Here is a 27861-nt window from a genome sequence, read left to right as displayed (position 1 = left end):
AAATATTTCGCTATATGAATAAATTATACAAATAAACGGAACCGTTTCACAGAAAAATAATTATCAAATAACTATAAATTAAATTAAATAATGATATACTATAATAATAATAATAATAATAATAATAATAATAATAATAATGAATAATAATAAGAAGAAGAAATATTAAATTATTAATTATAATAATATAATAGAATATATAATATATAATATATATAATATATAATATAACTAATTTTTATATATTTTAATATATAATATAACTAATTTTTATATATTTTAATACATATAATATAATTATTTATTATTTTAAAAGTCGGCAAGAAAGACGGGGCAAGCCAATGGATAATAATTTAAATATGGCGGAAGTAATAATTCGGTATTAGACTCACAAGATGGCTCTGACAGCAGTGTACATTGCGTTCTTATGGAATCATTTATCTGTCTGATTTCCTTTGATCGTCATGTGTGAATCGAATTAACAGACGTCAGCTGTACTTTTTATATATTTTCTCTTTCTCTCTCCAATGACGTGTTTTGCATATATCTATTTCGCTTTAAGTGCAGAAAGTGCGTGACGTGATGCGGTTATAAAGCAGAGACCTAAAGATGGCGACGAAAAGTGACAGGAGGCGCAGAGCGGTCGAGAAACCGGCGCACGAGAGCACCGTTTTTTATCACTGGGCTGTAAATCTTTTGGGTAATAACACTCGTTTTATCGTGCATAAAGAGATCGGGCAGCTGGCGTGATCTACGAGCGGAAGCATCGTTAAATGAAACAACCTTTGCTCCAACAACAGGTCTTGGTTTTGGTTATTTGCATCGGTGGCATGTATCCACGCTCTTCGAAAATGACCGACACTTCTCTCATCTTTCGGAGATCGAGCGAGAAATGTCCTTCAGGACCGAGATGGTACGATAGTAGGTGATATTTTATATAATTCCAATCATAGAAAGATATGTATATGCGATAAAAATTGATTGAGATGAGAAATAGAAATATTTTTATCGATCAAACATTTTTGTCTTCTGTCAAATTAAAATCGCAACTATCTGAATAAAGCATGTGAAACTTTGTACATTATTTAGAAAAAAAGTGTAGAAAAGCGAAGAAAATGTACAAGTATACAAGGAAATATTTCAATAAATAACAAAATGACATTATTTGTTAAGCTTTTTAGTAAATAATATATATATTGACTTTATACGAATATTCTCAAAACTATTTTTAAAACTTGTGTATTTTAAAGCTGCTTTCACATATTTATACGTATGTAAAAAGCATCATACCAATAATGACAGATTTAAACATCTTAATATTTATATCTTTCCTTTTTTTAGGGGATGTATTACTCCTATTACAAGACCATCGCTGAATCGAAAGATTTTTTTGACGGGATGGATAGGCTCAGTCATGACAATCTATCAGAGTATGGGAATGTTATTGATGCTAGCAGAAAGTATAATCTTTTACCCGAAGTAATTACAAATTATTCTTTATTTCAAGATTTGAAATACAAAAGTATTCAAGATACATGGGACAAACTTTAGAGAGTTATTTTTTATTTTTTGTTTTCAAATTTCATTTAATGAAATAGTATTATCAGACATATAACTAGTTGCCTAAATCACAGATAGTCCAAACAGTCCCTTTGAAGAAAGCATCACAAATTTCTTGACAAAAAACTAATTCTTTTGGTGAAATCCCTGAAGTTTGTTTCATTAGTTTCAAAAAATTCTATATAAATTCTTATAGAGAGATCTTATTTCTTATTTATTTTATAGATTGTAGCAGGCTTCCTTTATCATATTGCAAAAAGTCTTGGTGTTATATCTCAAGAGCAATGTTGGCAGGTAAGATTTTTAGAAATTTTTTTATGATACAGATTCAACTTGTAGAGTAATCACAAGTCAATCATATTTAGATAGATAGAGGAGCTGGATTGATGCCCGTAAGTAGCTGCGAAGGTCTGGGTGTACCTGTGTACTTCTATTTGGAGATAGTTTGGTCTTCCACAATTTTCACAGCGGCAATACTTTTTTACTATGCAACCTATTTGAGTGATTCCATTTATGGTGGACTTGTGACGATTCTGTTCTTCTTTTTTAATCACACTGAATGTACTCGCGTTCAATGGACACCACCATTGCGCGAAACCTTCGCGTATCCTATGTTGCTCTTCCAAATGTACAGTGTTACAATGACTATCAGAAAATATGCAAAACATGATTTGGGCAAAGAGCCAACTTCATTAAGGCACAGAACTAGACAAGGATTATTCATGGTAACATATGAGAGAAAAAGAGAATATTATTTATTATAGTTCACGAGATTATTTCTTTGCTAGTCAAATTATTTTATATTCTTTTCAGGATATATTTGGCTCAACAATTTGCAGCTTATGCACCTGGCAGTTTTCACATTTTGTTTTTACTACGCAAATTATAGCAATTCTTATACTAAAATGGCTGAGAATCGTTCCGTACGATTTTTACAAAAATTTTTGTACGGCTCATGCTTTAGCTATCGCAGCATCAACTAAAATAACAAACGGCACTCTCATAATTTGTTCACTCTATACATGTATCATAATCAGTAGCAATGTGGCCAGTTTTATAATGAAGTTATCCCGATTCCAAAATGTCAAACGAGAAGTTATTTTTGAGATCGCTATAACGATTATTCTCACAAAGTGGATAAAGTCTTATATTTTATACTCTCAAGATGACGCTCATGTGTTCAACATATTAAAGTCTAAATTAATCAACTATAGAGACTTTCATACTATGCTTTATACATGCTCGTCAGAATTTGACTTTTTGCAATACAAAACCTACGAAGCAATCATTAGGACTTTATTACTACCAACAGCGATACTCGTTGGAATGCTCGCGCTGTATTACTGGTACAGAAGTTTCAAGACGAGCAACTATCCGCTTTGCATAGAAGCCGATATGGCGTATAACGGTCTGCAAACCGGCGCTTTTATCATCATGGCCATTTTTATTATGAGACTGAAATTATTCATGACTCCACATCTTTGTATAATAGCTGGTGCAGTATGTAGCAAACGATATTTGGAAAAAATTGGTTTAAAAGGTGAGCTCATGCGGCTTGCCATTTTTATTCTCCTCTTGGGTGGTATGTCATATTACGGTATTGATCGATTTCAAGAGGAACGAGGATTTGTAGGTAAGCATATTATCAAATTAAATTATAAATTGATCGATTTTTTTCCTGCAAGAAAAAATCACAATTGCATTTTATCATTATGCAGGTGAATATAGCAATATTGAACAAGAGGAGCTATTTGAATGGATAAAAAGTAATACACCAAAGCATGCTGTATTCGCGGGAAAGATGTCACTTATGGCGAACTTAATGCTGTCTACTAGAAGACCGATTGTTAATAATCCTTATTATGAGAGCAAAGATATGAGGTGAGGTCTAGATTAGAAATGAAAATCGTACACATATGTGATATATTTAATTATTTATACACGGCTTGTATTATAGAGATAGAACTATGAAGGTTTACGAGATTTTCAGTCGAAAAGATGCTACTTCTGTATATACTTCTTTAAGAAATATGAAAGTCAGTTATGTCGTATTAGAGGAACCGCTGTGCCTTGGATTTGCAAACTTGTAAGTATATGTAACAAAAATATGTAACTATAATAATAATGTTAAATCTTTTTTTATTTTTTACAGACCACAGGGATGTCAAATGATCGATTTATGGGACATGACCGATAATGGAACGGCGAAAACCGCGAACAAACCGCCTTTGTGTCCTCTTCTATTTAAAGGAAACGCGTATCCGTTCAGAAGAGCGTTCGTCAACAATAATTACGTCGTATTGCAATTAGACTATTCGCATTACGTAGAATTTAAACCAAAGACTTCCATACCATTGCATTATCAATTTTAAACTTTACGACTTCTACGTTTCCAAGTAAGTGAAGAGTTCTCGATGGACATTGGATACCTCATGAGACTATAAAAGCCTATTTTTCTTAAAACAAAAAGTATTATCTATAAAAAAAATAGATATATATATATATTTTTAATACACTGATTCGCGCGGTATAAATTAAATCTGTTGACATTGCAAACTTTCGAATGTCTATCAAGCGAAAGCTTGATTACGTGTATAATCTGTGAAGAGGCATTAAAATATTTTAAGAGGCGTATAATGTATGTTCCTAGTATTATGGAATAGAAATCATTTTTTACTCGTTTCAAAAAACAATTATCGATTTTTTAGCATATGAATTTTTTAAAATGTAATTTGCATATATCACAAACTATAAACATATATACATGCAAATATATATTATAATTTGCTAAATTTTACAACAATGAAAATGGTAGGTATGCATTTATTAATTAATTGGCGAGAATATAATAGCATGATGCCTCATTTCACACAATGGAATACACGTACTTGTGATAATTTTCTTGTACTTAATATTACATATGCAATAATATATATGTATATACATATATATTGCTCATTTATATGTATATATATGTAAATGTATATATATCGCGCATTTATATATGTATGCATATTACATCATATCTGCGCACGCTACTTTTAATTTTGAACGTACAAGTATTATATTTAATCGTGCATTGCGTTCATTCGTCCTGCTATTAAAATTAATCACAAACGCAAGATACATTTGTGCCAACATCGACTATTATATATATTTATATTCTCATACATTAATTCCTTCATATTTAAATAAGTTTTTTATCGATTAATGAATATTTCGTAGCACGCACATTGGACAATAATTCTCTCCTCTCTACGCGATGTCGAATAAAATCGCACATTCATTTATTTATTCGTATTATATAAATGTTATCGTAATTTTAATAAAGAGATTATAAAAATATATATGCGAAAAAATATGCGTAAAAGCGATTATATATAAAAAGACGAGAACGTATTTTTATTTATATTTATATATCCGAAGCTTTAAAATGTCGATAGAGTAATTTACATTTTTTTCGGACATCTTTCGCGCATGAATAATTCGAGGGAGATCTCAAACGAGATGCAAAACCGGAAGAAAAACCGAACGGCGAAGATATAGCTCCGTTATAACGCACGTAGCACCTTCACTCCGCGGTTATAACAGATAGTATAGTCGAGAGGCAGTCTTTTGGTATACTACGTTGTGCCGGTGACCCAAATGGATCCTGGTTGCCAGTCAGTCCCGCTCCGGGCTTCCTCGCGGCAGTATTGCTCGCGTTCTCCGTCACGTTCTCCATACTCGATTACTTATTGTTAGATACGCGAGCGAAACGCATATAAGTGTATTTAGAAATTTTTTTTAATATAGAGTGACATTATTTTACTCTCGTTACTTTTTTTCTCTGTCACGACCGTAATGCCTTGTGATTATTTCAAAAAGTCAGCAGTATTTTTGATTATTTAATTTAAATCTAATTTTTCGAGTTTGAATCTTGAAGCAGAAAAGCAACAAAAACAAATCCTTCGTGAGATCGATGTGCCGTGCGTGCTAAAACGGTGCTCCTGTTCGCCGAATCCAAGTGAGGGTTTACGGCCGCTACAGCTGCCGCTCATCAAAGCTGAAGACGCGGGTCGATCTGAAAATACGTCGTAGATGAAAACGGAGGAGCGACGTTTCGTACATAATGTAAGAGTACCGGATACCGAAGCGAGAGCATCGGAAGAGGACCAGGATCCCCGCATCTCATCCTAGCGATGCGACATTCCACGTTGGTCCCACGCAATCATTGACAATTGACAGTAAGCGAACAAAAAATGAAGCAAGTAGTAATAGAGAAGAAACGAATATATACGACCTAGGCAGGACGTGTATCTAAAAGACGTTCAAAGGACATCCCAAGACGTCTCAAAGACATTTTCAAGATATTTTCTGGCTGTCTTTTAGATATGCATGTTGCCTGAGAAGATACTTCACATAATGATGCGACCTACAAAATTACCCTTCGAGAATCTACGCATTCCACTTGCGAACGCAAATTATATAGACTATTCCTCAAAATTTTATTTCATTTCAATATTTCTTCAACCGAATCACACTTTGATGTCTGAAAGATACGCGCATGATTTATATCTTATTATCGCTTCTAATCACTTTTTCTAATTTCCGGGCACGTCAAGGACGTGTCTTCCTCGCGTCCTTGCGTCGTATTATGGACGGCGCATTAATTCGCTCAATGAGCATAACAATGTAAATGTAGCCCTCAATCAGATACACGCCGTCCAAGACCGCTGCACCGCTCAAGTACCGCAATTTCACGGTAATATCCGCTCCACCTCCGCAGGAGGGAATATTATATCTACAATTGTGTGTCATGTGGGTGTGTGTGTATTTCTACGCGATCGCGATCGCGGCAGACGTGTAATTTTATGAGCGTGTAATCCTGTAAATTTGCATCGGAATTCAAACCGCGTAACACTTGGACTTGGTCTCGTTGCACAACGTGTGATTTCGCACGTTATACGCGCCTCTGAGTTTTTAATCGCACGTGTCATTAAAGCGACGTCAATGTAACGTCATTGTAAAAATAGAGTCGGCAGTCCCTCTTCTCGCATCGTAAATCAATCGCGATCGGAATCTTTGCGATCCGCGAAGTAAAACCCGTTCTTCTCTGGCCTCGAAATCGCGCGGAAGACTCGACTCTAGGAATTTGGCACACGCAGAGTTTTTGTTAACTTGTTTTGCGCTTTTAGATATGAGCGAAAAAACAAAATAATCCTGTTATTTAAGAAAACAAACCCTATTATTTAAAACTTAACTGAGTGTATATACATTTAAATCGAATACATTATAACTAACCAAAATATATATTTAAAACAATTGTTTTGCTTAAAGAAGAGAAGAAGGATAAAATTTAAGCAAATAGTGGAAAAGCGAAATTAATTGATGCAGATTTTTTCTAACATTTTCCGAGTTAAAAGTCGATTTTTCTTTAAGAAAAGTACAACGATATCGATATCTTCCTAACTTATCTTTTATATAATTTATGAACGATTATTAAAAATCCCATTTTATTGCACGTTATCGAATTTGTCATAAAATACTTTACAAAATTATGAAGTATATTGTTCCATTTAAAACTGTCATGAACATTTAAAAAAATAATTTAAATTTTCAATTAAAGCCATCATATAAATTTTCTTAAACAAAAAACTTTTATACAAACTGTTTAGCACATTTTTTGATTACTTGTATTATTTAAAAAATTAATTGAGAGTGTAGATACTTAAATCACAAACATATTGTATGTTTGCGTGTTTTGACAAATTTTTCTTTTTATCATATCGCAGCGAATGTACGCGCCTAATCATAGCGAGTGGAACGACAGTTGGACGGTGTCTGTTACTTTCTCAAAGCACGCTCGTATTCGTAACCTACTTGGAACGGCGATGCAGTAACGGGTGCAAACGGTGTCCGTGCCAAGACTCGAATTAGAAAGATCTAATTCGTCTTGGTCATAGAATCTTATGTGTCTCCTTCCCGTTCAGTTTTATCCACAACAAATATCTCCAGAGAGATATTCTAAGAAATTGACAAAATTTCTTCTAGAAAATTGAATTTCCGGTATCAAGGATTGATTTGAGAGTAAAAAATAAATTTCAAATATCTCTTCTTAAGATTTTCGAGTTTTAAAGCAAACGTTAAGGCTTGCTCTCTTGAAGAAAATATTTCGACGGAATGATTCTTCCAAACTCTCGTAGAAAACGAAGCGAACACAAGAGGAAATGCATTCTATGTCAAGAATTCGTAATTTCCAATAAGGAATTTCACAGAAGGGTTTCCACCGTCTTTTTACATGCTCGGAAGGTGGTCCCGGCACATACACATACAACCGAAAAGTAATTTCAAGGTGGAGGTCGCCAGCATTCTTTCGGATTCCTGACGAGAGTGGGAGACGAAGAAAGAAAGAGAGAGAGAGAGAGATCGAGCGAGCCAGAGAAAGGTGGAGGTGCGGATAGTAGGCGGGGGTTTTATTATCATCGTAAAAGTTTCGCATGACCGAGTTAGAGCCTAGATCCAACCGAGGACAATAGCTGCGACACGATGGATCATTTTCACGTGGGCGCCCCGGTATGTCGTGCGTCCCAGCTCGGTACCAGCTCGTCGCGCTAATTGAACGAAGGTCATAATCATGATGAGAGTAATTCTCGCCGTTCTGTTTTCGCGTTGTAAGTTATAACGTTGTTAGCGCGATGATCATTTTCGCCATTCGTGCGCACTCCCGCTGTTGCGCGCATTCATATCACGACGCTCAATCGTTTGTGCGAGCTTTAAATACCCTTTGACGGATATAAAGTCAACTTTTCTCAACTTTAAACAGTTAAAAAATGCATACATTTTCAGAGGAAAAAAATTTAAAGAATGCTAGCTGATTAATTAATGTAATCAAGCCGTCCATTATTCAATAGATTAAGATTAAAATAGCAACAGTGAAGATACTTGAAGGATACTTTACATATTATTGTTTATATGTATAACACAACGCTTTGATCAAGCTACTTGAGACGTTCGCCAGTGATATCTATTAAACGGAAAGCTATGTCTCGTTCGTTTATTTAACTAATCAGTTTCTAAACTTGCCAGGCTCTCGGATTTCATTCCCTACTTATCGCCATCGATATGATACAAGTAAAGAGTAAGCTAGTCTATTCGTAACATCGTGTCCCACATCCATTGCAGATGTTATTACTATGTTACCTTTTTTTATTAAAATATTTGAAGGATTTTCAAGTATTTTTTATCGGTTTCACATATTATTCAACTAATATATTACTTAATATTCTAATAGGAAAGCTCATATCGCGAATTGCAACAATTTAGCTATGTTTATAAATGCAACCAATAAAATTATAAATATATGTATTTATTATAATTATTATACAAAATTTTTCTTTAAAAAAACCGAGTAAAAGAGGTCAATTTCGAAATCTGATTATAATCTCTCAGGATCTCTTTAAAAAAACATGGAGAATCTGGAATTGTCAAAGATTTCTTTTTTCAATACTTGACAAAATTACGGAATTTTAATGGAATTTTATTGGAATTTTTTAAAAAAGGATTCTCTCTTTGATATCTTTGTTCTTATATTGTAACAAATTGACACAATTCACTAATTGACTAACAATAAGTTACGTATTATATGAATTTAAAATATTATAAATACATATATATTTATCTTTGTGTGTTTATATTAATATCTTAATAGAATATAAAAGTACATACTTTTTAAATTAATATTTCGTATCGATAAAAAATAAAATGCAGGTAAAAATGTTTATCTTACTATTCAGTTTTTTGATTTTTCAAATCTAGAATTTTAAAACTCAAGTGGCTTTTTATTTTTCCTTCATTTCCGAGTGAAAGGCATTAGAAAATATACACAAACAATAAGAAAACTTATTTTTAAAAATTGTACTTACTAAAAATATCTAAATAGATTCTTTTTACCTGAAATTTGGAACAAAAAAATATCTGGAAAATTAAACCTTTTACAAGAAGTTCTTCTTTACAAGATTTGGATAGACACCCAGTGTGTATACCGCATTTGCGAAATTGAATGCGTGGAGAAAATGCAGATCAATAGTTTGTAACAGTGGATCCTGGACCGCATAGGATTCTGCGCCGGGATCATTCTTCTCTGCGGCGATGTTATCGGCAAAACTGGTCCGGTTCCACCGAAACAAGGTCGGGCACCGGTCCACAGGACAAGCAGCATCGACGACCCTCTCAACAATTCAGGTTCACCTTCTACGAGCTGTTCTTCTGGTTTCGGTCCACCACTAACACCTCTCGACATTCCAACATAATCGAAGACACGCCTCCCACTGAAAAGTCAGATCTTATGTATTTAATGCGTAGAATGCATCCCGATGGACGCACCTTGGTGCACATATTTACCTTTAACCCTGAGCCGCACAATATACTTTACGCGAAACTATAAAGCAAACTTACTCGGTCATTTAACATCTCTCAAATAGGAAAAAAAAGGACATAAAACATTTGAAAGAGTTAACATTTTATGTATGAAACTGTTGCGAGTATGTTTATGCAAATATATGCAAATATAAATAATTGTTTAGAGAATTTGGAAGTTTAAAATTATATTTATGTGTGCGAGAATCTTAAAAGTCGGTGATTATTATTATTCTATAATTGTCTATGTTTATATTTATATTTATAATTATTATTGTACAACTATATATTTCTAAAATTTTATTATGTTTGCTCTATGCGGTATTTTCTATAATCAGCTCAATACAATTTCATTTTTTACATAAATAATGCAAATTGACAGGAGATATCCATTTATATACCGTTCGAAGTTGAATCGCCGTTTGCTTTTGTTCGAGCAGCGGCACAAAATGATCAAGCTTTCTACTAATGCACCGGACATGTCTGTGGCATCGTTTGCGAAGGCGTTTCAATCCGAAGAATAACGGTCGCGCGATGGGCAAATCGCGTAAACTTAGCGTCGACCTCGCATTTCTAATTTTACCGTATGTTTAAAGAGCAAAACTCGATCGGGTCGACTTTTATAACGACGCCTCGTAAAACACGAGAAATTCACCGCTGCCTTCCTTCGTGCGGACTTTTCTCTTTCGAGATAACCCACATCCGGTGAGCAAAAGCGCGGAAACAAACCAGCGACCGGTCGATTACACGAATCATCGCGAATATAATGGCGATGCGGAATTGTTGGACTAGTTTCCTAGGGAGACATTGTTACTACATTCGCGAGAAGATTAACCCGGTTTCTTTCGCTCGCGCAATCGATTTAGCATAAATAGTAAGAAATGATTTCGCTGAGATGATATTCAAGCATGTACGAGTGTCTTAGAATATTAATGATATATTATTGAATCGAAAAGTAAACTCATAATTTTTCGTAAATAAGATCTCTGGAGAAACTCTAATACTTATTTTTAACTTATAAGAAAGCGACCGGAATTGCATTTTCTCTGAATCAAGCGCTCGAGATTAAATTAATTAATAAACTTGCTGCTTTCTTACTATTTATTTAAATTTATTTGTTTTTATGTAACTCCAAATGTAACTCGAAGAATCAGAAAGAAATGTAATTCGAGAGTCAAAAGAGCTCTTTCAAGTATTCTTTTATTTGGAATATTACTCCATTTATTTATTACTTTATTATTTATTACTCCATATATATGTAGATTTGACATAGAATCAACTGGTAGATTGAAAACAAGTTCACCTCTTTTTTTCTCAAAAAGAGAAAATTTTTAATATTTTTTAATATTTTCTTGTTTAAATCAAATCTTCATTTAATTAATCTATGGATAATTTTTATTATAATTATGTCTTTCTTAAGAAGGCAAGATTATTTGAAAAAAATTTGAAAAAATTTATCTATAATAAACAACAACTCGAGAAAAGAGCCACCGCGGATGGTAGTGCGTAAAATTTTAAAGATTAGTAATTCGCGAAAATTAAAACGCGTGAAAGACTTATGCATATATTTTACTTGGTGCATTAACCAAGATATAGATTCTCAATACCAAGAATATTATAAGACCTCTCTTTACCCCCCTGAAGAGACTTTATCTATAATAATGTTTGAGAAATTAAAACGAAAACATTCGTGTCGCTTGAGCAAGATCAAGTTGCATAATAATGTAATTATTACTGTCTGTCGGATTTGAAAATTACTTGCTACGGTTGAGAAATTCGAATACTGGAATATATTTTTCACTCTATTAAAAAAAGAAAAACATTCTGAATTATTTTCATTTGGCGCATTTAATATTATCGTCGATTATATTTATGGGACAAGTAACAAAAATTTACGTATCAGCCGAGAACGGAATGCGTAGATTTTATTCGGACGTGAAAGTGCCGCGAGAAAAAGAAAAGAAGGTACATGACCCGCAGGCATTCGGAAATGTATATGTACATACACAGGAAGATAAAAAGATACATATTTATCATATTTACTACTCCTCTCAAACATATAAAATTCGATGCCTCTTCGATAAGCACCCGTGTGAAAGTACAATAACTCGTTGCGAATGTTTTTCTCTTTTCTTTTGTCAGGAAACTGACGGCATATTTCTCTCTTATTTTCTTTTATAGACATAAATGTATTTGCATTTAATTTGTGTTTGGTCTTTGCGTAACGATTAATATTCGCGTTAGATGTTCCATATATCGGTAGCATCCCGAATTTTTCCAGACCTAAATAATCCGCGAGGACTGCTCAGCTAAACACGGACTCCACGCGGACTCCACGCGGACTCAATCGATAGCCAATAATCATAGATCCTCGATCCTTAAATCCAATAGAAAACTCGGATTTTGTCACTCGCGAAGTCTCTCGCGTCTTATTCGCGTTTCTTCTCGCATCCTTGTCGCACCCTCGTTGCATCCTTTTCTCTAATTGCTTTTAAAGGGCAAGCTCGAGCGAACCTCGACTCGGCTTTATCTATTGTAACTCGATATGCAGATAAAAACTAAACCAAAATAATACCAATTTTCATGTCCGCCTGTCATCACTTTCTTATCGCGTACAAGATTTATGTCTTAATTTAGTTACTCGCACAAATTTATTTCGTATATTTCAGTTACTTATACACTCGTTTCTAACGGTGTAGTTTTTAATACTTTCTCTTTAAACTCGATTGATTAAAGGTGCACTTTATATATTATTCATATATTACAATTAAAGCAATCAATGTTATCTGTATAAATATTTAGATATACATATATTATTTTGTTTTTCAGCTATAAAATATTGTTGTAATTAATGTACATTAATTCATTGATAATTTCGATTTGCATTTAGAAAAAAATATATTTAAAACATTTTAACTATATCTTCTAAAAAATTATTTGCAGATTTTAAAAACACATTTATTGTTCTATATAAATAATTCGCAAAAAATGTTATAAAAAGACCTAACACAATGCTTACTTAAATGAGAAATACGTTGTGTTACATTTTTAATTAATAAAAATTTTCATTGATTCAGTTTAAGATAGTATGTTTTATATATACAATTAGTTAGCTTTCTTATACAGATTGCTTTTATCTTTCGGTCGACTTTTTGCATAAGAACGGAAATAAATAATAAGAAAAAGAGTTAAGCAGTTATGTATTAATATGAACGCTGTTGCAAATCTAAGGAGCAGCAATTGTGATAATAATTATTATATATAATATATAAAATATAATATATACAATAAAATTATTATATAATTTTCTCATTGTTATTTATTATTTTAACATCTCTGTGAATTAGATTCCAATTTTCCTTTATTAAAAAAAATGATCGTCGTGTACCTAACTTTTTGTTCAATAATATTCATATAAGTAGACATTACAATGAGAAAAAAAAATTTTATTTTAACTAAATGCCTACATATTTATTTCGTACATAACGTAAAATCGGTAGCTATATGAGTCAGATTACATTATTGAATGATATAATCAATTCCATATACAAATTATATAAAATTATATATAATATAAATTTCTCTCTTTCTCTTTCATATATATAAATTATATTATATTATAAATTTATTTAATGCAACCCCCCATGAGTACACCTTGACGTGGTGGGGTGGCTCAGTACTTGGATGGTGCCTTGAGGTTAAAATCGCAGCATAAGAAACTTTTATCTCGATAATCACGTAATGTACGATGCTTAACGAAATCAATTTTTATCATTTATCACTCATTATATGTTATATAATATATATTATTTATTTATTTATGTGATGTACGATCAATTGAAATATCATTGACTTTTATAGAGTTGATAGATGTTATATTAAATTAAACGCATAATGATTTATGACATATGTATGAAAAAAACATATGTTCGGCCGTTCGAAAAGCGCCACGTATCGTTACGCGATTAAAGATGCGTCTTCCTCTTCCTGCGTCCGCATCTGCGACGTAACTCTAAGTAAGGGTCCGATGTCGACAAGAGGGATCATTCCTCGCGATTTAGACGGAAGGGAAATTCGCTACACGCGGGCACGAATTGGCTTGAACGATAAATTAGACCGCGACGTCAACGCTGCGCGGAATAGAAAGTTGCCCCGATGTTGTACAATATGAGAAGCACCGGGTAAAGAGAGGTGGAAAACGCACCCAAATCTCATAGAGAGTAAATTAGAGAAAATATTTGTCTACTTTTACTTTTTTGATAAAAAAAAATTGATTGAGCTAAAGATGTAAATAGAAAAAGAATTAATTCTTTTTCCTTTCCACAAAATACGTTTTTTTCTTTGTAAAAAAACAACAAGCTTTGTTTTCTTTTTTCAAAATTTTGTTTTTTTCACACATACACATATATATTTTTAATATCTTTTCTATTATTAAACAATCGGCTTCTCCTATTTATTCGTAAATTAAAAATTCTTTTATTTTCTATTTTATCTTTTTTGACAACAATTTTAATGGATTTTAATAAAATTTTTGTAATTAAAATGATGTCAAATACAACATGATTCAAATAATTTTAATTTATTCATAAAAATCTCTTTACATATCTCTAAACATACGTTTATAGATTTTTTTTAAGAATTTAGGCCTCATCTAGAAAGGCATAATTGTAACATAAAAATTATTCGTGAAATCATAAATTATATAATTTAATCAAATTTATATAATAATTTATATAATAAAATTTATATAATAATTAAAATCTTCTTAATTAATATCGTAAATTATTAAATTAAGAAGACTTGACCTAAACGAAAAAACGGAAAAGAATATTAAATATTTTTTCTATTCTTTGAAAAAAAGATGTAATTATATCTGAGCGGTTTACTAGTTGATTTTCTATAGACTAGTCATTTGACATTTTCATATAATTTCTTCAAGATCTCGCTTCTGTAAAACGAACTGCAATAGGTAACGAAAAAGAGAGAGCCGTAAAGGAATGAGGATAGGGAAAGGAGATATGTCATGTGAAAACGTCGCATCCCCACTCGACACTTCTGCGACATTCGTATATCATGCTGCGTTTCCTTCTTCGCGTTAATGACTTAACTGCCACTGTCGTTGATTAGCAATAATACGCTTGTCTCCTGACGTGCGGATATAATTCGACACAGCGCGCTAATTGACACTATGCGGGCTTTCATCGTGATTAGGACATCTTACACCACTCTCACTGGGAACTCGTCCTGCCTCATTCCTGCGCGATGGAGGACAACCGCGGGAGAAATTCCACGCGAATTGTCCTCGGTCGCACGTATACAATACAAGATGTTTACTATGAAGGTGCTGACTAAGAGAGGAAAATCTCAATTCGAAAATGAAACATATTAGAAAACTTTAAAAATATGCATCACAGAGATTTTGAAAAAAAAATTATTTTGTCTATTTATATTTCGAATATATAGTATCTTGTTATAATCCGCTTCATTTTTATCCACTTTATTGTTATCTAAATTTATATATATACACTCTACGATTTCAAATTTCTTTGAAATCAACTCAAAACACACTATTTATTATTTGCATTTTTTATTATTATCATTTTTAATATTCACAAACCAGAGGCCAATATAAAAATTTTGCAGAAAGAAAATTGCTTCTTTCGACAATTTTAATTTAAATTTCTTAAGTTTTCGAATTTGCGAATGGGAGATTTCTCCTCTCTCCTTAAATGTTCTAATACAACGATACAACGATACAACGATACTTTTGCTTATGCGGTGCCAATTACCATGAAATTGTGCAAAACATAATTACTGCATAATTAATCACTGATTGAATAGAAGGCTTTTGTTCTTCCTCCGTAGAGATGCGAAGCGAGGTGGGCGAATGGCTACCCACGTGCGTAGGTTCACCGATATGTATTCTGCTGTTGTCATGGTCCCTATTGATCTACCAGAATCAACCATCATCCGCGAAAAGAAGAATCGATGTGCTGACTGTCGCGATTCTCTCTCAAAGTCTCGCGCATCAATTAGGGTTGCTTCTGTACGCGATTCTCACCTTAATTCATCCAGCGAATCACTTTGGAGGTAACTAACAATAAAACTAATGAAGCAGATCTGCCCGACAAAAATTCCAATCGTAACTAATGGATTCGCGAGCATTAAATGACATTCTTCTCTCTGTTATCGCAGAATTATGCTCGACATTAGTATGGGTGCTAAATTCGTCGAGCATCCTCCAGGAGCTGACCCTGACGTCGATCGCCGTATTCGCGGCGATCAGCAGCCGCGACGACTCTATCAATCTCACCAAGAATCATCTCAAGTACCATCTCGTTAGCCTGAGCGTTATCAGCGCCTGCATCGGCGTCACTGGCGTCCTCAACTTCGAGCCGGAAGTCTGTGTCTTCCTAGCCCACGAGATCTCTTATAAATATGGGATCTTCGTCAATTCACTAAGGAGTCTGCTGGTCTTCACGTCTTTCTTTGCTGTGCTGATCGCACTCTTCAGGAACATCTGCCGATCGCCAACCTCCGAACTGCTCAAGTCAGTCTCGGACCTGTCCGAAGCGAGCTCGAAGAACTCCTCTGGCGCGTTCGAATGTCATCCGCAACATTGGGACCCCTCGAGCGGCTCGTGTACCAGCGGCTCGACCAACAGCAGGGCCTGTTTAAGGAAGAAGAAGGTGCAAGTGGACGAGGCGAGCGGCAGATCCACCGTCTACAGCATACTCTTCGTCTGCTACGTCTTCGAGCATTTACCCATCCTGGTAATTATTCCATCAATTGTTTCGATTTATTATTATTTATCATTTTTTTCGTTATTTTTTCAGTGAATTCTTTTAATGAATTCGATAGCGCAATCGTGACATCACGTTGCTAGCGTAAAATCAGTTTCCGCGCTACTGGATCGGCGATAAATTAAACTGATTGCACGCTATTAGCATAACACTCATATTTGTGCACGCTATTAATTGAATACTTCCCAAGAAAAGCGAAAAAATTGCATTATTATGTAAAGTGCTCCAAATTTTTTATTCTCTTTTTTGTTTTTTTTCTAACGAATTCTTTAATAATATAACTAATGATTTGAAAATTATATCGATAACTATTTTATATGTATATCGTGTATAAAAGAAAACTTTCTTATAAATTTATTAATAATTAAATAGAAAACGTGAGATACTGCTTTATATATACAAATAGTTGCTTACTCTTTCTATAAATATTAATGAGAAACATGTTTGCGGAAAATTGTTTCGATCATTAGCATAATCTCATTACGACTTAAGTCAAAGGTCTGAGCTGGGAAATCGATTTACATGAAAAATCGTAAATCGCCCAACGTTGTCGAGATCTTGGTCTGCGATTGGCTTAATTATTATTATTACTTTCAAATAGCGAGGTCTCGATAAATCAGCGACGGTAATTGTTAGTTCGCGGTTGAGAATTGTCGAAGGGATTTGAAAAAAAAAATGCGAAATATATTAAACATTCCGCAATCATGACTAGATGGAATTCTTTTTTTCGACTTGAAATCCTTTTTTTGCACGAGCGTTTCGGTCTAAAGGAGATATTTCGCAATATTTTCTTGAAATTATGTACGTCAAGCCAGCCGTAACAATGTTACATAGCTAAAGATGACCGAGATACCCAATTTATAGTGCCGTCCTCAATTATACTTTTCGGCAAAAAACAAGATATTTCGCAAGCTTTTTTCAGGATCTGCCACATTGTTGTTAAATTTTAAAATTGAATTTCACGTTTTCCGTCGTCGTTAGACATACGTTCAAATTTCGAGAAATATAAATTTCTTATATATAGATCAACCAACAATATCATATCTCGAACTAAAAATAAAAAATATCATAAAATTAAAATAAAGTATAAAAAAATTAAAATAAAATATCAAAAAATTAAAATAAAATAAAACAAATATTGTATCTTATATTTTACAAGTGTTTCTCTAAAAGCTTTGCGATTATCTTTCTTTTTACTCTCTGTGAGACAAATCGTCCCTGAAAGTTTCATCGTATCTCGAATCCGATGCGGTGCTCGAGCGAATTGTCCGGGGTCGCCTCGTCGCAGCAATTACATCAATACAATTACATCATAGCGAGGATTCTCGTGCTCGAGCGAGCGCGAACCGGATGCGAGCTCGTTCGAGCGCTATCCGGAAGCGAGAAAGAGGCCCTTCGCTCTCATAAATTCCGTTGTTCGAGAAAGTAAGCTCTCTCAGGAGCCAATTGAATGCAAAAAAGGGTCGGCTCGATACACATAAAGCAAAACTCGAAAACGCGATCTTAATTCGGACAACGACCTTAATCGCGCGCCGAATTAAGAATCGATCATTCCATAAAAGTCGTCCCACGGAAAGAAATCCTCCCATGACCTCTCTCATTAATATTAATGATCGCGGCTTTTACACGCACGACGCATACTATTTACATCGTGCGCAGAAATGATCCGATTAGATTACCATCAAGTAGGCGTATGCGATTTCGCGTAAAAAAAAAATCATGACACTTAAACTTTAAGGGCCTACTTTAAAGGATAAAAAAATTGATTGTGTTTTACATTTCTAAAAGTACGATGTATCAAAAATATGTCGATGAGATTAGGTCCAGCAATTCATAAATATCTTGCAGAATAAAAATGAACTGACTTTATTAATTTCAGACTATTAAAAGCTGTATATCACATTATGCATTTTCAGCGAACAAAAAAATTAAATATTTATAATTTAAAAATATTAACGTATTATTGTAAAACATCAAAAACAGCAAAAAAGAGCAAAATCAATATTTTAAAAAAAGTTTCTAAAAAATCATGAATTTTTCATGCTGTTAGACTAGACTTCAAAATCGAAACACGTCCGATGCATTATTCATTTCAATCCGTCGCCAATAAATACATAGTATCTCATAGTAAGGATTTTATGAATCATCGCGTTTTTCCGATTGACGAGGTAAACGGTTATGTAACAAAACAATTCGCCGCATAAGCTCTTGCTCACGTAGCTCGACTCGTCGAGAAATAATCATCGGTGAACACCGTTCGTCGAAATAAACACCGTTCTCCGTGTGCAAACAGCGTGACGAGGCCGTTACACTCGTTTGTGCTTTCGTCTAACTTATTAAATCAAAATCGCCGATGTAGAGATTTTAATTACAAAGTCGCGTAAAAAAATATCGGCGAAATTAATGAAGTTTCTTTTGGCATCCTTTTTATAGATCATTTTAAATGTAGATTTTATCTATTATTCAAAATAAAATTAGCAATATTATTGAGAAAGCTAATGATTTCTCGCATATTAGGCAATTTATTATTATCGAGGTTCCAAATCGATCCAAATCGGCACCAATCGGACTTTTAAGCAGACACGAGGAACGTGTTTGGCGTTTCATTCGCGTTTTCTAACGGCAATTAAAGTAAAACACTTGTTCGAAATTCAGCGCGAGTTAGCATGACTAAAATCAGCGATGGAGAAACTCGTAGATCGGTAAAACGAGGAATAAATTGCAAAAAGAAAGAACGAAAAAGAAGAAAAAAAATATAACGTTTATTAAATAATATTTTTGAAATGAAAATAAATTTATTATAGCAGAATGCAAGATTAAAGTAAAAAATTAAAGAAATTAAAACACATAGCGAAATAAATATATTTAATAAGAAAATAAATAATATAAGAAGATGTAATAAAGTCCTATTGCATTAAATGAATTTTGAAATCATAAAATGGATATTTTTAATGAAATCTTTAATTTTTAATTTTTTTTCCTACCGCTATTTCCCAATGTTTTTTTATGAAGTTACACCGCATAATATGTAATAATTATCACATAAGTTTTAGTGAAAAAAATTCACCCGCATTTATATAAGAATCAAGGAAATTGATCGAAAGAAGTGAAATATGACAGAAAATTTTATAAAATGGATAATTTTAAATTCTTCACAGCATTATTTCTCGATACTTCAAAGTCTAACAAAGTGTTACATTGCGTAATATATATAGTAATTATTGGATTGTGAGACATGAGTTTTTGCGAAAAGTAATTTCATGCGCGTACGAATCGATAAAAATCAAGAGAATTAATCAAAAGAAGTGAAATATAACAGAAAATTTATGGTTGTGGCAACTAATGCGCGCCAATCGAAGCGAGATATATATAATTCGAGGGAAGGAGAAAGAGAGAGAGACAGAGACGGGGTCGAGAGTTGCGCGCGTGCACCTTACACATATAATGTACGATACGCGTGCACGGGGCGTATTATATAGAGAGTGCCGCTCTATTCTCTAATTAAGGTATATACAACTAGTTTCGATTTCATATCACGGATCAGACCGGCCGTTACTCACGTAACCAAGTACTACCGCATGTTATACTATTCGCGCGGGCGAGAGGAAAATATACAGTGCGAGGCAAAAGCGCGATTATACTGAAAGAAAGGCCTTGTTGTTCGATAATTAACGATAATTTAATTATCACGGATTAGGAATTTGTCCGAAATAGAGTAGGCACATGTAAAGGCGTGTGATTATTTACGCGAATAGATTACTTTGAAAGCGAAACGCTTTCCAATCTAGAAAATCTACAAATATTCTAATCTCCTTTCGTGCAATTATTTATACATTCTAAAAATTTATGTGTGAATATAATTCACAAGTTAAATTTATTTATTACAATATTTTATTAAAATTAATGAGTGCATACATAAATTTATGAGTCTAGTCTATTCTAACAGTATGAAAAATTAATTTTTAAGAATTTTTTTGAAGGATATGAAAAGTCGATCTCAAGAATGGCATTTTAATGATGCTTAAACAATATGTCAATATTTTTAAATCTTACATTTAGCTTTCTTTTTGTTCATTTAATGTGTTCGAAAGTGCACAGTTTGATAGCATGATATATACTACTTTTTGCATAATTGCTGAAAATGAATAAACACAGTCTAATTTTATTTTGCAAGATATTTTTATAGATTGAATCTAATTTTATTAGAAAAAATTGAAAAAATAACAAAGTAATTTGAATATTTCAATTTTGTTGAAATTTTCTTCCTCAAGATCAGAAAAATATTATATAATTATTAATTTTTTAAGTTTAACTTAGATTCTCTAAAAATCTTTTTTATTTAAAAAAAGTTAAAGTTTTCAAGATATTTGTTTTTAAAAAGTTAAAGTTCTCGAGATATTTGTTACACTAACTTTAAAAACAGAACTCTAAGAAAATGTGAAAAAAGAAAAGTCGTTTTTTTTATTCTCTAAAGTAAATCTGAGCTCTTAATAGAATGTGATAGCTTTATAATTATGTAAACTTAACATTTAGTTAATTATGACAAATGAAATATTATCTTTTAACGTCAAACTTGCTGTTAATTATTTGAAAATAAGACGTTGAAAATAAGAATGCACAGTTTAAAAAATTTCCATATATACATTTTAATTATTGTAATGCAGAAGTTTTGAGAGTAATGAGAGAAGTTTTCTCTTAAAATCATGTGACAAGAACGTATACTGATAATTTAACCAACGTTCATATATTACCAATCGTTTACGTACTTTTGAACAACGTTGTAATAACCGACAAAATGGCGCGACTCGCGTACCTACACGTGCGTGTGCAGCTCACGTAAAATTGCGTATCGTGCTCGTACTTTTGAAAGCGCGACCGCGGGTGTTTTCACCATGCGAAAAAAAAATTCACGACTAAAATTGAAAGTTATTTTTTTATATTTCTTCTCTTAATTCGCTTTTACGACGAGTAGCCTGGCACGACAAAATTTTTCAAGTGCGTCTTGCGATTTTTTTTGCACGCGTATCGTACAATTAGTCGCGCATAATTGACCTAATTCGAACATTCGACGTATATACGCGATTAGGATCCTTCCGCGGCGAAAGCTAGACCCGATTTCTGCATACACAGTGTCTTCTCTTGACACAATTTCTGGTGAAATTTATTAGCGCGAGGAAAAAGCCCGTCGCGATATCTTCAAATACTGCATTACGTTGCATTAAATGATCGCAACTAGAAATGTAAATAGAAAAAAATACAAAATATGACTTTTGTGAAAAAAAACAGTAAGCTGCATTGTTTTCAAAATTTTGTTTTCTTTCTTTGATTTTTTTTCTAATATTTAATATTTTCATATTTTGATTATTGCAAATTGCTTTTTCATCATTTTTAATTTTTTAGATGATTGATTTGAACTGAATCATCGCTATTTTTAAATATAGATTGCATTCCAATTGACTACATAGTTTGTAATTACTATTTTTAATTAGATAAATTCTCAATTTCTCTAAAAACAAATCACAATTGAATTGAAATAAATTGATTTTATTATAGATATAAAAACAGTTTATAATTTTTACAAATTTTCACTATTCTAATATAATAAGAAATTAATAATTAAAGTAATATTAAAAAATATATAAAGAAAAATATTATATGAAAATGCAAAGTAATGAAAAAAAATTAAATTTGTTTTTTTTTTCAATGAGAAAAGCATGTTTTTTCAACCTTTATTTTTTATTAGAAAAAATAGCTTTTTTTTACATTTCTACTCGCTACATAAATATTGCCAAGATACCGTTTTCTATGATATATATACTCAACTACTATATAATAGCAACATTAATGATTATCGCGCTCGATAGGCGTCATTAAACATTTCAGCGATGATCAAGATATTATACTGTTCTATAATGTTTATATTTAATCTATGCTCTATAATATTTAAGTCGATCAAGATATTATAATATGTTATAATGTCTATATATGATACACGTAATTACATTATATTATCAAATTAATGAGTGTATGTGAATTTGATCCAGAATTATCTTTATATGAAATTAATTAAAGGAATATGAAATTAATTAGACGACACAACTTCCTAGATTATCTCCATCAGACCGAGTCTCTTGAAGAACTTTTGTACGCCCCAGAATCTGACGACGTGGCTGCCGTTGATGAAGGACACCTTGCTTCCAGTTTTCTTAGCTCTCTTCGACAAAATGTTCTGCCGATACGTGGCCAAGGTGTACACGAAACAGGATCACGTGAGAAGACTATCGCACGGTGCGTGTTATTTTTCCTTTTTCTTTTTCTTCGCCATCGCGGAAGCAGAAACAAACTCTGTCGCGTTTCATAATATGCACGGGGATACTACGACTTCCATTCTTTCGTTTAAGCAAACAACACAACTGACCCATGTGTGGGAAAGCAAAATGCCCACCATGTAATAATCGTGGTTCCTGCCTGGCAATTTTTCTCGTTAACGACGCGCGTTCGAGCGATTCGCTCGGTATGTGTTTTCGTTTTGCTGCAGCGATTTACGCGATTTCACGTATAATTCTCTCACAATCCGCAAATCGGGTCGGAGAATTTTCTTTATTGAATCAACGTGACTTTGTGCGTTTCTCGCAACACTTTCTGATTTTCCGGTCTAAATTAATGCTAATGATATCGAAAAGTAAAATCTATTGAAATCTAGCGAAACAATTTCAGTAGTTGTTTTAATATTGAATTTTTAATAAAATTACACTTTTTATTTTCTCAGTTTTATTTATTCAACTTTTTCTTTGTTGCAATCGAAAAAGATCTCAGAGGCACGAGATATCATGACTAGTCTTAATTTGTTTCGAAATTCGAGATAAAACAAGATTTTTAATTGATTATCATGATAATATCTAAACTAATAGGTCTATTCTGTAAAAATGCTCTATAACGCTGTATCTCTATAAGCTATGTAGCAGTGTAGAGTAAAAAAGAAAGAGCGAAGAGCGAAAAAAAGAAAGAGCTAAAGAGCTACAGAGTTACAGAGCTTACAGAGCGAAAATTTTCTTACCGAATAACACGACTAAGATTGTTAAGATTATTGATTTTAAAAAAAAGCTAAAATATATATTTATAAATTAAATAAGAAAAAACTCACACTATACAAACACACTTGAAAAATTTTATTTTAATAAATAAAAAAACCTTCATATAGCAAATTTAAAAACAATTAATATCGTGCAATCGTAATCCAAATTTTTAACGAAATTTCCATGGAATTTCTCTTTCAGGCGGTGTAGACGGTAAATTTCGACATTTTGAGCAGGACACTGAATACAAGTTGCAGTTGAATCTGAATCACGGGCTAAAGTTCCCCTTGACCAACGGAAGCCTCTATGGACGGTTGCACAGCCATCAGAATAGAGGTGAGCGAACAAGCGGATGTCAGCGGGATTTAACGACGCTTAAAATGTTTCGATAGTTTTCCCTCCTGGCTTATATTGTTAATTGTGGTGTTTCGCGCTGTTTCATTAATGCTCGTCGAGCGCCTCGACACGTTAGAAAGTCTGAGGGAAACCATCTCTCGCGCTCGTAACCACGTCTCTAATCCACCACCAGTCGAATACATGGGATATTATCGGGTGACCGTAACGTGAAAATGTCTCGATATCCCCGAAAGCGCTACTTTCATGAACCGTGTGTGACAGTTTCCCTTCCATTACTATTGACAAGTCAAATGTGTCAAACGCGATGTCGATGAAAATATTCGCGATCGTAATCGATCTTATTCGCAGGCAAAACCAGCACGATGAACATGGGAATTCAGCAGCACTATCCCAGGACGCAGCCCGCGAACGAGGACAGCAACTACGCGTCTTTGCCGGCGGAATTGTCGTCCTTCACGAGTTCTACCTTTGAACCATGTCAGGATAAAATTCCCGAGCCAGGTTCGTCGAAGAGGAACTCCAACGCGGAATCGCAGCAACAGCACAGACGACCGAGACCGAACGAGAGTTTGCGCGAGTTCACCGGTAATCGTAGAAAGATCGGCAGCACCGACGTCTTTGGACAGAACATGGAGAACCTAGTGCAGCTGGAAGACCCCACGAGCAACTGGAAGCATCAAATCACCAAGGATGAGATTCGCGAGGAGTCGTTCAGACGACACGCGAAGAGCGTCCTTGGTCTAGAGAGTCTGATTGTCGGGCTGGAGAACGGCCTCCAGGAGCATTATCCTAGAAACCTTCTTCGCAGGAATCAAAGCTTCGACCATGCCAGGTATCTACCCCTTTCGAACCGATGGACTTTGCTCGCTCGCAAAGTACACCTTTCGGCGTACACCTTCACTTTTACCGGTGCCATTAAGCCGTCGTCACGATGTACGGCAGGAGCGCAAAGTGGAAAGTGAGACGCCAAGTTTCTTATAAATTATTCAAAATGCGCGTTTCGACGTGCATCATACACATGGCATGACCTACATTCACAAGTCAAGCAGCCTTTCTTTCATCATTTCTAATATGTAAGATAAACATCAGAATATATTCGTCGACATATGTTTGATTGATTCTATATCACTTACATTATTTAATATACATAGTTCCTAACATATTTTATAAATATAATAAATATGCGACTCGCATATGTATTAAAGACCTAATTTACATTATTAATAGTACGAAAAATCGGTGATTTTTAGGAACTTTTTTGAAAAATATTAAAAATTAATATTTCTTTTGTAATATTATATATGTAATATTATGTATGCTTACGTATGTTTAAATATATTTTTATTGGTATTTAAACAATACGTCAGTATTAAAAAATTTTAGATATATAGCTTTTTTTATTCATTAAACGTGTTCAAAAATACATAATGCAATGATGTAACATGCTGCTTCTCATATAATTGTATGAAGTGAATAAAGTAGTCTAATTTGATTAGGATACTGATGAAAAATATTGAATCTAGCTTTAGAGAAAATTGAAAAGTAACAAAATAGAATTATATTTCAAAATTAGATATTTTAATTTTGCTGAAATTTTTATTTTATTTCTTAAAGATCCGAAAAATATTAATTATTAACTTTTTAAATCTCGAGTTCAATATCTCTAAAAGTTGTTTCATTTAAAAACAAAATTGAAGTTTGATTCATTAATTTTCAAGATATCTACCGCAAAATAATATTTTGAGAAAAATACTTTAAACGTGCGTTTTGCTTGCGCACCATCCTATTCAAAGTCTTACAACTCCATCAATTTTGCGAATTTTTCAGTAAGATTTGAAAGACATATTCTTCGGATATTATATACTTTTAGAAAATATGAAAAATCTTTAAAGTAGATTTTTAATAATTCTAATATTTATTATAACACCTGCTTAGATATCACCGACCTATACTCGACACGAGGACTTACAATCTAAAAAAGAGCGATCAAGTGAGAGAGAATCTTCAACAGAACCTCCTTCAAGGACGAGATAGTCAGGGACATTGCGATGGATACGACAGCTCCGACGACGAGAGTTGTGATTTGGAGAACGGTGATTTTGATACCATGAGCTCCTGTAGAAGCAGAAGCAGGAGCTGTTGTTCCGTTACCACAGTCGCCAATGATGATTTCGAATATTTCCAACGTAAAGGAACTAAGGTAATATTTATATGATTGAATCTCTTATATCTCTCTCTGTAAATTTTCAACAAAATTTCTAGCAATTTTGAAATTAATTAAATATGACATCATTTTTATTCGGCGCGATTTGCCTGTTTTTTCCATTTTAGTTTCCGCGAGAAAAATAATCATTGAAATAACTATTTCGTGGTTTGTTCTAATGTCAAATGCGAGAGGATACAAAGTAAGCCATAGGCACTTTCACAGCGAGATAGAGAAAAATGCTCATCGCGCTGACATAGCGTTTCGTCGGCCTTTACGCGACGATAAAGGTGCGCGTTACTTACGTAATCCCGCAAGAATCGTGAGAACGTCCTGGTTCGCAGGTGGAGCTACTGCCCTCGAAGCGTGCCAGCGGGGAAGTAAAGGTCAACATGCGATCTTTCACGCCACGTATCATAGAGAACGGCGTCGAGGATCGGGAGGAGAGCAAGAAACGCGTCGGCAACGCGAGACTGGTCGATATCAAACCTAGCATACAGTCCTATCAACTGAAGACTAAGAGGATCGGGCCCGGTTACTCGATGAACGACCTGGATAAACTGACCGCCATCAAGAAATTGCCGAATCTTTCGATGGAGAGCCTGAAGAGCATCCTGAAGAACTCGGACGTGAGCTATCTCGACAACGGCGACATATGCAAGCACGACATCGGCGGCTCGGCCCCCGATTTCAAGAAGATTTTTGTCTCTGAATTCATATGAGATCCATTGTAACGTAAAACGTTCAGAAAGACTGCATCATTTGTCTTTGTGATATAGCAGCGACATGTTCGTAAATTATCGAAAAAATCTCGCCCACTGCGACCGGTAAACGTTATCGTCCTCAACATTCGGAGCAGGAAGTACTCTCGTTATGTATGCGTGTGTGTGTGTGTGTGTGTGTGTGTGTGTGTATGAGTATGTGCGAATTTAAAAGTGTCATAATGTAATAGAATTCTAAAATTCTTGAATTAAAACACACACATTTAAATTCCTATCACGATCTTAATTCATTAATATAATAGAGAAAATAATCAATATTAAGATATGAATATTAAGATGAATATTAAGATTCTAGTCTACGGTAGAAAGTCAAAAAATGTATTTTTCATTTTCTCAAAAAATGATCTGGAGAATGTCAAATTTTATTTAAAAATTATGGAATTATAAGACTTTGAAGCCGTTCTTTAAATAGATCTGCGAAACTTTAAACGCGTTTTCTCAAATTGTTTTTAAATTTGATGTGATGGATCGAATAATTTCAATTTTTTTAAATAAAAGAGAACACTTTTTGAGAATATTGAATCTGATTAATATTTAATGTGACCTGATTAATATTTAATATTTTTCTCACCTTCAAAAAAATAAAAAAATTTCAGCAAAATTGAAACATCTAATTTTTAATCTAATCGTCAATTTCTACGGTAGACTGGATTCTTAATGTAATAGAGAAAATGATTGATATG

The 27861-nt window shown here is 33.5% G+C and overlaps 2 protein-coding genes across 4 annotated transcripts; both read left to right on the top strand.

The window, feature by feature from the left end:
- Positions 1 to 399: 399 nt before the first annotated feature.
- On the top strand, positions 400 to 5684 carry LOC105249426 (C-mannosyltransferase dpy-19). 3 transcript variants are annotated; one of them, XM_025415066.1, is made up of 10 exons: positions 400 to 487; positions 563 to 700; positions 801 to 913; positions 1342 to 1479; positions 1786 to 1854; positions 1926 to 2285; positions 2374 to 3193; positions 3279 to 3441; positions 3518 to 3646; positions 3713 to 5684. In XM_025415066.1, the coding sequence occupies exons 2-10, from the start codon at positions 610 to 612 to the stop codon at positions 3930 to 3932; spliced, it is 2103 nt and encodes a 700-aa protein (XP_025270851.1). In that variant the 5' UTR covers positions 400 to 487; positions 563 to 609; the 3' UTR covers positions 3933 to 5684. The 3 variants fall into 3 exon arrangements, with proteins under 3 accessions (XP_025270851.1, XP_011253184.1, XP_011253183.1); XM_011254882.3 differs by lacking the exon at positions 400 to 487 and having other exon boundaries at positions 600 to 921; positions 1930 to 2285; XM_011254881.3 differs by lacking the exon at positions 400 to 487 and having other exon boundaries at positions 600 to 921.
- LOC105249427 lies at positions 5463 to 27661 on the top strand. The gene is made up of 8 exons (XM_011254883.3): positions 5463 to 5786; positions 15823 to 16047; positions 16153 to 16730; positions 22868 to 23048; positions 24038 to 24172; positions 24542 to 25025; positions 26129 to 26393; positions 26741 to 27661. The coding sequence occupies exons 2-8, from the start codon at positions 15825 to 15827 to the stop codon at positions 27116 to 27118; spliced, it is 2244 nt and encodes a 747-aa protein (XP_011253185.1). The 5' UTR covers positions 5463 to 5786; positions 15823 to 15824; the 3' UTR covers positions 27119 to 27661.
- Positions 27662 to 27861: the final 200 nt, after the last annotated feature.

This window comes from Camponotus floridanus, unplaced genomic scaffold (genome assembly GCF_003227725.1).
Source record: "Camponotus floridanus strain SB8 unplaced genomic scaffold, Cflo_v7.5 scaffold96, whole genome shotgun sequence".
Taxonomy (NCBI): Eukaryota; Metazoa; Arthropoda; class Insecta; order Hymenoptera; family Formicidae; genus Camponotus; species Camponotus floridanus.
Note: the sequence above shows the minus strand (reverse complement) of the source record. Positions and strands in the feature narration are given on the sequence as shown.